This window comes from Salvia miltiorrhiza, chromosome 7, assembly GCF_028751815.1.
Source record: "Salvia miltiorrhiza cultivar Shanhuang (shh) chromosome 7, IMPLAD_Smil_shh, whole genome shotgun sequence".
NCBI lineage: Eukaryota > Viridiplantae > Streptophyta > Magnoliopsida > Lamiales > Lamiaceae > Salvia > Salvia miltiorrhiza.
Genome location: NC_080393.1, coordinates 47,171,414 through 47,183,802, shown reverse-complemented (window position 1 = coordinate 47,183,802; position 12,389 = coordinate 47,171,414). Strand labels below are relative to the sequence as shown.

The following is a 12,389-nucleotide window of genomic DNA, read 5'->3' as shown; positions in this document are numbered from 1 at the left end:
CAACGGAAAACAAGTGTGAGTGGAACAAGCTTAGGAACATGAAGACTGGAGATGCAGATCAAGAAGTTCAAGGCGCAGCCAAGCAGACTGCTGGAGTCCATGGGTTTGCCCATGTGTTTTGTTTTGTTATTTTTACTCCCTTGTAAGTCTTGCCCTGTACCTCGACTGATGTCTCATCAGTCTTTCTTTTAAATGAAAAGAACTTCTTTTGATCTCAACCTGAAGACAATGACTCTTTGTCCACGCTCTGATTAATGTTTTTCTGTCTTCTCCTCGTTCTGCTTTTGAACTGCTGTGCTCTTTCTCTAAGTACAAGTTTTTAGGTTCTATTGTTAAGGGGGAATAGTATTCACCCTGTTTTAGGACTTGTGCTCTGAGTTCAGTCTTTTTCTTGCCTAGAACTATTGTGTGATTTCGGCATCATCAAAAAGGGGAAATTGTTGGGAACTTAATGGAATATCCTAATCCTTGTTTTGATGATACCAAAATCCAGAGCTGGGAAATTCGGGATCGGGTATAGGGTACCCGATTACCCGACCTAAAAAAATCGGGTATCGGGTACCCTATACCCGAAAAATTTGGGATCGGGTTCGGGATCGGGTATTTAGGGCATGAAAAAATCGGGTATCGGGTATACCCGATCGGGTATCGGGTATACCCGAAATACCCGAATTGTTTATTAAATATATTTTAAACTATTTAATTAAATTTAATATGAAAGTTAAAATTAAAACTAAAGCCTAAAAACTAAGCTGCTCTGTTCCCATTTTCAATTCCCAAATCCCAAATCCCAATCCCAATCCCAGCCCCAGTCTGTACTCCCACCCGGCCGCCCCCTACTCTAGAAATCGTTCCCGTCTTCGGCGACCCAGCGGCGCCCCTCGCCCGCCCGCCGTTCTCCTCGGCCGTCGCCAGTGGGAAGCTCGCTCCCAGTCCCACCGCGACCGTCGCCCAGTCGCTCCGTCGTTCCGCCTCTGAGCTCCGACAACAGGTGAGCTTCTTCTTCTCCGACGATAGGTAAACCTCCGTCCACGCAGCGTCACGCCGTAGTGATGAGCCCAGGTTTGTGCTCTGTTTTGTGTCTGTTTTTAGTCTAGATTGAGTCTTTTTCCTTGTGTTTGTGTCGTTTGGTCGCCTGGGAGGGCGTAATTCAATGGCAGGACCAGCTCGTGGGAAAGAGGCCAAAATGCCAGAGAAGCGGAGTGCCAGAGGATTCAAAGGGCCAGAGCAGCGGAGTCGGCTTTGCCAGAGAAATCAAGCTGCCAGAGCGGATTAGAAACCAACGCCTTATCCAAAAGGAAACATATCTTCATGAAGATTAGGTCTGAAAAAGGATAAGCATCTCCATGCTTGCATGGATCCGGCCGCACGTCATGGGCTAGGCCTTCGAACCCTAATGACGCCTATAAATACCCAACGAGCTTCACAAGCCAAGGGTGCTGAAATTCCGTTCTGTTGTTGTTCGCTATTTTATTTACACGCCGCAAGTGTACGGGTGCAATTGTATATAGTGGCAAACAAGGTCGAATCCACAGGGACTAATGGTTATCAATGCCTATTCTTAATTACTTTACTCTATCTGGAAAACCGAATTGTAAAGGTTTGATTTTGGAAAACAAATTTAAATTGAAATAAAGAAACACTAAAAAGAAATCAAGCTGTGAAAATGCGAAGTAACAGAAGAAAGAGAGTTTCCCAAGGCAAAGGTTTCAACAGATTCTCCTAACTAACACGTTTGATTCAATTAATGAGATAATTCCTAAGGCAATCTCAAAGTTAATTCATACCCACTCCCGTGGCATACAAATCGTTGATTACATGCAAGGCTACCATCCCTGGATCACACTTCTAACATGTAACTCCTAAAAGTTCCTAGGATTAACGCCCTCACAATTATTAATTCCCTTTAGAATTAGAATAAATGTGTTCTATGTTCTTAGTTCAGGTATTAGTTATCATCTCCCGATCTCAAATTAAAACCTATGATAATGCTAAATTGGTGATCAAGCAATAAAGCAAGCAATTATAACAAGAACATAGAAAGGAATATAAATCTCAATTAATTAAATCAACAGTCAGAAATTTGAATCATGTTTACTCCCTAAACCCTGGGAAAAGGGATTTAGCCACACATAGACATATGACTAACAATCACAATCTCAATAAAACTAATGAACATTAAACAATGAAAAACCGTAGAGAAGTCGAGATTCTTCAATCTTGCTCTTCTCCGTGTCTCACAGCTCTCAGGAAAAGTCAGAATATGATAAAAGGTGTCTGGGATAAGCTAAAAGATGGTATTTATGAGCCCTAGGTCGTCTAAGCCCGAAAATACTCCAAAAACGCGCTTTTAGTGAAAAATCGGAAAAACTGGGCGGAACTCGGCGTTTCGCGCGGCCGGGTCGCGCAGCCGCATGGCTGGACCGCGCGAGCTCGCGCGGCCTTCTCGCGCGCCCGCGCGCTGTGCCCGCGTGAGCAGTCCAGCAACTTCTGCCATCGTCGCGCGGCCGGGTCGCGCGGCCGCGCGACCTCGCGCGGCCTTGCGCAGTGATTTTGTTTTGGCTCGTTCTCCCTCGTCCGAACTCCGATTTACAAACCGTTTGCGCTCACGAACTCCTCTCGAGATGAACTACAACTTGTATTTCAGCCAAATCTTCCAAATTCTTCTTCGTTATTTCTGAAAATACGTTCAAACACAAGCGAGTGACAAGTTCTTGACCAAAAACCAATATAAGCTCAAAATAAACCATCAAACACACAAAAACCTCATAACTAACCATCAAATATGACACACTAAGAGGTAAAAATGCATGTTTATCAACCCCCCAAACTTGAACTATTGTCCGTCCTCGGACAAAACAAAGATGAACCAAGAATGAATCAACAAGAGCGCAAAGAAAAGTGGATAACATTATGGCTTCAGATTTGTCAATAAAATACCAACATGCATTTGTATCTCCTATCATCACAATATCACAATCATGACAAACTCAAATTATGGTCTCAATGAATTGCAATCCTCACCAAAAAGATAAAGAATATAAGAACTCTCAACTCTCAAGTGTATCAATTCAAAAAGGACGTGTATACGCTCAGTTCAAGCTAAACAAGTACTCATCCATAAGCTTGTCAATCGTCTCACCTCTCCACCACTAAATGTGTGCTCCTATAACCAAGATCAAAAAGGTCTTTATTGAAGGTTGTAATGTAGGCTCTTTGGTAAGGTAGGATAAATTTGGCTGAGTGACTAAAAGATACTCAATGTAGCTCGATCACCAACCTTATAACATTCTTAAATCATACCATCTTCCACCTCTCACAAAACCAGATTTTTCAATGCGAGAAATCATCACAACTCAACAATTATTTCTCATAACATTATGTCTCTCTAATGCATCCTATGTACCCATTTTTTCAATTCTTTTGCTCTCTCTTTTCTTTTCTTTTTTTCTTTTCTCCACCATTCTTTTTTTTTTCAACAACTTGTAGGGTACTAGGATTTTCAATTTGAAACCACAAAACATAACTCATGATCATTCATCTCCACAAACCAACTATTCCATATTAACAATTTCCAAGCTCTCACCCATAGCTAAATCAAAGAATATGGAAAAATAAGGCTCAAAGGGGTTGAACTAGGATCATATAAAGATATAGGACAAATATGGGATAAATAGGCTAGCAAAGATGGCCTTCTATCATCTCAAAGTTATTAAGCACACTATGTGACCTCGAGGGAGAAACCAAGACAAGTTCTAGTGAGACACAAGCATACTCAAACAATCACTCAAGAATAAGAAATAAGACTGTAAAAATAATGACAGTCAAGGCTCAAAACTCACAGCTTATTTCATTGATTGCAACCACATAGAGACCATGCTTATCATTCATCATTCATGCTCAATCACAACGATATCAACACAAACGCATGCAATTTCACAAGTTTTAAACAGAAATCATCATGAACCAGTTATCCACAATACTCTACACTACTCACATCATCATCAAGGTAACATCACGAAGAAACCACCAAAGCAAGACTAAGAAAACTCAACGACGACACAAACAAAGACAACCAAAAAGAAAAGTGCACCCACAAAGACACATCCCCCCAAACTTATTCACCACCAAGGAGAATAAGTTTGAAAAGGATTTGTGGGGCACGAAAACAAACAAACAAACAAACGAAAAGGAACAAACTAACCAGAAATTGGGTTGCCTCCCAATAAGCGCTATTTTTAACGTCGTTAGCTCGACCGAACAGCAAACTCATCAAGGAGGCTGGTACAAGCAGTGCTGCGAACAGCTTCTCCCTGCTTCATGCTTCTCAACCAACACTCCTCTTTTAAACTTCCGGTCACCTAGGTCCTGCCAAGAAAAAGGATCTGCATCAAATGTATTAAAAACATCAACACTTACCTTGCCCGGATCTTTTGCTTTCTTTGGCGCTTCATCTTTGTGGATGTGGCATGGTTCATAGACATGGAAAGTTCGGCTCTCATCATGAACTCGCAGTGTGAGCTCTCCTTTCTCCACATCAATCAAAGCTCTTCCCGTTGCCAGGAACGGGCGCCCCAAAATCAGCGGAATTTTGTTCTCATCCTCAATGTCTAGAACCACAAAATCTGCAGGGAAAATAAAATCCCCCACCTTCACGAGTACGTTCTCCACAATTCCACGAGGGTAGGTGACCGACCTGTCCGCCATCTGCAGCCTCATTGATGTCTGCTTCAACTCTCCAATTTCCAGCTGCTGAAAAACAGATAGAGGCATAAGATTTATGCTCGCCCCCAGGTCGCAGAGTGACCTTCCGAAATGCTGGCCTCCAATAATGCAGGAAAGTGTGAAGCTGCCCGGATCTTTGACCTTTGCCGGCAGCTTCCTCTGCAAGATTGTGCTGCATTCTTCATTGAGATTCACCGTCTCAAACTCTTCCAGCCTCCTCTTCCTCGAGATAATCTCCTTCAGGAATCTAACATACTGCGGCATCTCCTGCAGTGCTTCCACCAATGGAATATTAATGTGCACTTTCCTGAAGATCTCTAAGAACTTGGAGAACTGCTCCTTCACCCTCTCTTTCTTATGGCGCTTAGGGAGAGGAATGGCCACAGTTGCTGGCGAAGTAGCTTTTTGCTTTTCATCCTTCTTTCTGCCAGAAACCTCAACAGTGACCTCCTCAGCTTTTTCCTCAATCAGCCGTGCGCTCTCCTCTTTTGCCGTCATGGCCCCTTCCTGTGTAGTCCCGCTCGGCAGATCAACCATCTTAAAGTGACGCTGGGGAAACGGCAACCACCCAGGAGGACGCAGATGAGGTGGAAGTCGTCGGCCTTCCTCCCAGACTTTCCACGAGAGCTCTTCTTTCTCCATCTCATGAGATCCATGGTTTCCTTCTGAGGGGGCTTCATTCTTCAATCCAATGGCCATGCATTGCTCCTTTGGGTTCACCTTGGCATGGCTTAAGAGGTTACCCGACTGTTGGAGTTTGTTGACGGCGGTGGCTACTTGACCCAATTGGGTCTCGAACATCTTCATTTGAGTCCCCACAGCAACGGCATTGGACTCTAGCTTTTCCATCCTCTCATCTGCCTTGGAGATGAACTTCATCATCAGCTCCTCTATATTTGGCTTCTTCTCTTCATTAATGATTCCATTCGTAACAGAGAAGCTTGGTGGAGGTTGGATTGCATTGTTGGGATTCCCATAAGCCAAATTGGGATGTGGACGCCCTCCATGATGAAACTGCTGTCCACTATTGTATCCACCCTGTTGCCCATGCTGAAAGTTCTCATAGCTTTTGCCATTGATGTAGTTGACGTCTTCTACGCCTGTCAGGATCTCTACAGCTGGCTTAGAATTGCCAACAGTCATAGCATTGATTTTCGAGTTCATCTCTGCCAGCTGAGTCAAAATCAATGCCACGGGATCTGAACTGGAGGTAGCAGCAACTTTCTTCAAGTGAACTCTCTCGGATGGCCATTGATAGCTCGTGGTGGCCATGCTTTCAATGATCTCCATGGCTTCAGAACTCCCCTTCTTGAGCAATGAGCCCCCTGCAGCTGTATCCATGAACATCCTGGTGCGCTCTCGACAAGCGTTATAGAACATGACCACCAGAGTCCCCTCATCGAAGCCATGGGACGGGCACTTCCTCAACTTCTCATGGTATCTCTCCCATATCTCTGCTAGTGTCTCTCCATCGAACTGTTGGAATTGGAGAATTTCCATCTTTAACTTCAATGTGAGCCCGGGAGGATGGAACTTCCACAGGAAAAGATCAGCCAAATCCCCCCATACAGGATTAGCTCCCAGCTGCAAAGTATGATACCATGACTTTGCCTTATCCCGGAGTGAGAATGGGAAAAGGCGGAGTCGTATGATGTCATCTGGGACTCCGTTCATCTTGACAGTGCTGCACAACTCCAAGAATTGCGCCAGATGCGCATTTGGGTCCTCCACGGCTTTACCTCCATATTGGTTTTGCTGCACCATGGTAATCAGCCCAGTCCTTAGCTCGAAGTTATTCGCGTTGACTCTGGGCGGCTCTTGGTACTGGTACAGTGGAGTAAATGCCTCATCAATAGGCGGCTGTTTCTGCTCAGCAGCATTTTTCTGAGCATCCAACACCGCCTGCAACTGCTCTCTCAACGCACGGACTTCTTCCGCAGTGGCCATAGAATCCAAATTATCTTGCTTTGCTTGGCTGTTCTTGCGGCGGAGCGTAGCTTCAATCTCAGGATCAAAATCTTCAAGAGGAAGCTTCTGAGATCGCGTGTTCATGCACTACCTAGAAAACTCCAACGCAAGAATCAGAACCGCAGGAAAAATAAAGAACAGAAAAATAAATAACAGAAATAAAAAAAATCCAGAGTAGTATCAAACAATTAACAGAATAGTACTGATAAAAATCAGTCCCCGGCAACGGCGCCAAAAACTTGTTCGCTATTTTATTTACACGCCGCAAGTGTACGGGTGCAATTGTATAGTGGCAAACAAGGTCGAATCCACAGGGACTAATGGTTATCAATGCCTATTCTTAATTACTTTACTCTATCTGGAAAACCGAATTATAAAGGTTTGATTTTGGAAAACAAATTTAAATTGAAATAAAGAAACACTAAAAAGAAATCAAGCTGTGAAAATGCGAAGTAACAGAAGAAAGAGAGTTTCCCAAGGCAAAGGTTTCAACAGATTCTCCTAACTAACACGTTTGATTCAATTAATGAGATAATTCCTAAGGCAATCTCAAAGTTAATTCATACCCACTCCCGTGGCATACAAATCGTTGATTACATGCAAGGCTACCATCCCTGGATCACACTTCTAACATGTAACTCCTAAAAGTTCCTAGGATTAACGCCCTCACAATTATTAATTCCCTTTAGAATTAGAATAAATGTGTTCTATGTTCTTAGTTCAGGTATTAATTATCATCTCCCGATCTCAAATTAAAACCTATGATAATGCTAAATTGGTGATCAAGCAATAAAGCAAGCAATTATAACAAGAACATAGAAAGGAATATAAATCTCAATTAATTAAATCAACAGTCAGAAATTCGAATCATGTTTACTCCCTAAACCCTGGGAAAAGGGATTTAGCCACACATAGACATATGACTAACAATCACAATCTCAATAAAACTAATGAACATTAAACAATGAAAAACCGTAGAGAAGTCGAGATTCTTCAATCTTGCTCTGCTCCGTGTCTCACAGCTCTCAGGAAAAGTCAGAATATGATAAAAGGTGTCTGGGATAAGCTAAAAGATGGTATTTATGAGCCCTAGGTCGTCTAAGCCCGAAAATACTCCAAAAACGCGCTTTTAGTGAAAAATCAAAAAAACTGGGCGGAACTCGGCGTTTCGCGCGGCCGGGTCGCGCGGCCGCATGGCTGGACCGCGCGAGCTCGCGCGGCCTTCTCGCGCGCCCGCGCGCTGTGCCCGCGTGAGCAGTCCAGCAACTTCTGCCATCGTCGCGCGGCCGGGTCGCGCGGCCGCGCGCCTGGACCGCGCGACCTCGCGCGGCCTTGCGCAGTGATTTTGTTTTGGCTCGTTCTCCCTCGTCCGAACTCCGATTTACAAACCGTTTGCGCTCACGAACTCCTCTCGAGATGAACTACAACTTGTATTTCAGCCAAATCTTCAAAATTCTTCTTCGTTATTTCTGAAAATACGTTCAAACACAAGCGAGTGACAAGTTCTTGACCATGAACCAATATAAGCTCAAAATAAACCATCAAACACACAAAAACCTCATAACTAACCATCAAATATGACACACTAAGAGGTAAAAATGCATGTTTATCAGTTGTGTATTGTTTGAGAGTTGAAGCTAGCCTTGGCTATAGGTACTTTTATGTTTATGATTTGCACGACACTTTCGGCCGTAGGTACTTTGATTTTCATTTAAGTAATTTCAATTCCAGTTATGTTTTCCTTTATATCTTTTGCTTGTGTTATTTACGTTATGGTTGGCTAAGTTTATATTCTGATTTGGGCAAGATGATCTAAGCATGAATGAATAAACTCGAGAGGTCTAATTTGAGCATAACAACTATATGAGCATATTCCCGATACACTAGGTTTGATTCCAAAAATGTTGTAACAACTTGGTTAATTAATTGATCACTAGTTAACTAGGAAGTTCTGACCACAAGTAATAATTTGGGCATAAGGCGAGTTGCCATCGACCTCCAAAATAGTACAGCTGGTGTTGGAGCCGTGACTGTTGTGAAATATCGGTGTAAGAGTCAAGTGGGTCTATCTAATTTTTAAAGCATTCTGGGCAAAGCACAACTAGCGATAGGCCATCGCAGAGAGCGTGGATGTTGTCCGGGGTAGTTGATTTCCATTAGCTGACCCTTCTAAGGGATCATAAACTGAAAGGATAGATTGGGCAGGGGGTTTGTTGTGTGCGTGACGAGTGACAATAGGGGCACAACAATTCTTATGCCTATAACCACTGGTATGCGAATATAGTGATTAATCTTTGCACCAATGATCGAGTGTTAATTCATGTTTAGTGATTCGAACCCAAGTCAGAATTATTTTGTTATTTGATTTATCTACTTTGTTATTTCAGTTTAGGTTGGATACCCGTTCTGCCCATAACCACGTTTTGGTCAGAACACTGCAGAAAACAAAATCCTTTTAGTGACACCCTTACAGGAGAAGTTACTGCTTAGTTCCCTGTGGATTCGACTCTGGACTTACCACTAGCTAGTCTAGTTGTGGGCACAGGATTATTTATTTGCACAAAGCTCAAACGACAGCTTCGTCAAATTGGCGCCGTTGCCGGGGAACTGAGAGCGCTAGTTATTTCTTTTTTTGTGTGTGAGTTTTGCCTTCACGTTTGTGTATGCGTCGTACTAGGAGTGCAGGGAACGAAGACCTTTTGTTCAACGAGGAGATTGAGCGACTTGTCCGACTGAACAATGCTAACAGACGCAGGGCAGAACAAGAGGCACAGGCAAGAGAGAGACAGTTAGAAGCAGAGAGAGAGATGGCAGAAAATCCGAAAGGACAGAATGACAACAACAACAACAGGACCCTTCGAGACATGATGTTCCCAAGCAATCTGAATCTTAGGCTGTCAGCAATAGTGTTACCCGAGATCACTGGAAATTGGGAGTTGAAGCATACACTAATCCAAATTTTGCCCAAGTAAAGTGATATGCCCGGGGAAGACCCTCAAAGGCATTTATAAGACTTTGAGATGGCGTGTGGAACAGTGCGCACCGCAAGTCAAGCCCTTGGCGAGTACATCTGACTCCTCACTTTTCTGTTCTCTCTAATAGAAGGAGCGAGGGAGTGGTTGTACGATTTGCCAGAAGGAAGCATTCGGACCTGGCAAGAGCTGCAGAGCAAAGCGATACTTCTCAGCCGCCCGAATTCAGAATTTGAGGACTCGAATAAGTAACATCAAAATGGGGACGGGAGAAATCCTCTATGAATACTAGGGAAGGTTCAAGCAGATGTTGGCCAAATGCCCACAACACCAAATACCGGATCATGATCTTATTCGGTATTTCGTGGGAGGACTCCGAAGGCAAGATAGGCAATGGTTACACGCTGCATGTAGAGGATCGATCCTAAACAAATCCGCAGCGGAAGCTTTCAAGCTCATAGCCGACATGGCAGAGGAATCGAAAGATGAGGAAGGGACTATAGTCAGAACTACTCCGGTGTCGGCTCCTTCTGCCCAAGACGAAAAGTTGGACAAGCTTTGCAACATGTTCGTGAAATTTATGACGAATCAAGGAACACCCAATCAAGGGATTCCCAACATTCGGAAGCCGGTGAAGGCATGCCAGCTTTGCATGGCAAATTCAAATGCAACCGATGAATGTCCACAACTTTTCGAAGATGAAGAGCTTAATGCTATTGGGCAACAGCCATGAGGAAACAACGGAGGGCAAAACCAGAAACCTTTTGAGCCCTACAGGCAGCAGTACAACAATCAAGGATGGAGGCAACATGAGAACCTTAGGTACGGAAATAAAAACTTTTTGGGGCCAAACCAAGGACAGACGAGTAACCCACCACAATACTCGTAACAACCTCAACAGGGAAGAGGATCCTCCCTATCAGAGCTCGTGCATCAAATGGCCCAACAACAAATGAAGTTCCAGCAAGAGACCGAAAAGTTCATAATGGAGATGAGAGGAGGAATGCAGAATGTGAACTCCCAACTATCACATCTTGCCCAAGCAGTCGCCAGACTTGAAAGCAAACCAGGGGCACTCCCATCCCAAGTGGAGGTGAAGAAGGTGAATGCCATGACACTCAGAGGAGGAAAGGAGTTACCCGAGGTTGATAAGGAGAAAAATAAACAAAAGCCAGAGATCAACGAGCAAGTCGGAATGGGATCAGCAGATGAAGAAGAATTTGCCAAAGAGAAAGAGGCAAAGCGAAAGGCGACAGGGAAGGGTAAAGATAAATCAAGCCAGACTGAGCCCATACTCCCCTTCCCAAACAGAATGGCCAAGGAACAAGAGAAGGAAGAATTAACTGAACTGGTTAAAATCTTCAAGAAGGTGGAGGTCAATGTGCCCCTTTTGGTCGCACTACGCTCTATGCCCAGATGTGCAAAATTTCTCAAAGAACTCTGCACTCGGAAGGTCAAATACACGGATGATGCGAAATTTCAAGTGGGCGAATCCGTGTCCGCAGTCTTACAAAGAGATATGCCCATAAAGTGTGGAGATCCTGGCATGTTCTACATTCCATGTGTAATAGGAACCATGAAGGTGGAGAAGGCGATGCTCGATTTAGGGGCATCCATCAACGTTATACCCTTATCCATGTATCAGGACCTGGAGATAGGACCGCTGAAACCCACCCGGGTGGTGATCCAACTGGCAGATCGATCAAATGTCTACCCAGAGGGGATATTGGAAGACGTCCTGGTCAAAGTGGAGGAACTCATCTTTCCAGCGGACTTTTACATTCTAGACATGGGGAAGTCAAAAGCACGAGATCCGGTAATGCTTCTGGGCAGACCATTTCTAAAGACTGCCAGGACTCGCATTGATTGTGATACGGGGAAGTTAACAAGTCAGTTCGAAGGGGAGACAGTGACCTTCGACATATACAATGCCATGAAACATCCAGCTGATACAGAGATGGTGAAAAGTGTCGACATGATCGAGAAGGTTGTTGAGGAGGTTTTGCCCAGAACAGCATTCAAGGAGCCATATGACACTATAATCCAGAATGACATAACCGAGGAGCACTTGCAAGAGGAGCATTTGCAAGAGGCGGTGAAGGTACTTAATGCGTGGAGCGAAGAGGTCAACCACACTGAGGCACTGAAAATTCCCACCCTGAAGGAAGAAGACCGACTTGTTCCATCAATCCAAAGGGCACCCAAGCTCGACCTGAAGTCTTTGCCAAAACACCTCAAGTATATCTTCTTGGGCGAGGATGACACTTTGCTCGTAATTATCAATTCAGAATTAACACTCGAAGACGAGAACAAAGTCAAGATGACTTTGGGGAAGTACAAGGAAGCAATTGGATGGACCCTAGCCGACATTAAGGGCATAATGAAGGAATATTAAACTGAATTAACGTTCCGCTTTGCCCAATGATCGTTTCTTGGATTATTATCAATTTATCATACAACGATTAATCCTAACATGCTCCTATGAATTTAACAACTGCACGTTGGAGTTCAGAAATACCTGAAGAATTCAGAAGAATTCGTCAATCTGTCGCTGAACAGGTCAGCCAACTTCAACGCTCCGTTTGACCCCTCAAACGACCTCCAATCGTATTTTGTGCAGAAATACGACTTCTTCGTCTTCGAAAGAGCTTTCCGTGGCCGCCTGATTCGTCTGAATCGGAGTTCTGTGGAAGAAGTTATGGCCGTTTTACGGAGACTGCCAGA

The 12,389-nt window shown here is 44.0% G+C and overlaps 1 protein-coding gene across 1 annotated transcript; it reads left to right on the top strand.

Moving 5' to 3' along the window:
- The first annotated feature begins 10,602 nt into the window (after positions 1–10,602).
- LOC130994301 (uncharacterized) lies at positions 10,603–12,060 on the top strand. Its single transcript, XM_057919347.1, has one exon. It carries the CDS (start codon positions 10,603–10,605, stop codon positions 12,058–12,060), a length of 1,458 nt encoding a protein of 485 aa, XP_057775330.1.
- Positions 12,061–12,389: the final 329 nt, after the last annotated feature.

Bases quoted from the DNA above. Each gene is read 5' to 3' on its own strand.
- LOC130994301 (XM_057919347.1), top strand. From the start codon at position 10,603: ATGGCCCAACAACAAATGAAGTTCCAGCAAGAGACCGAAAAGTTCATA.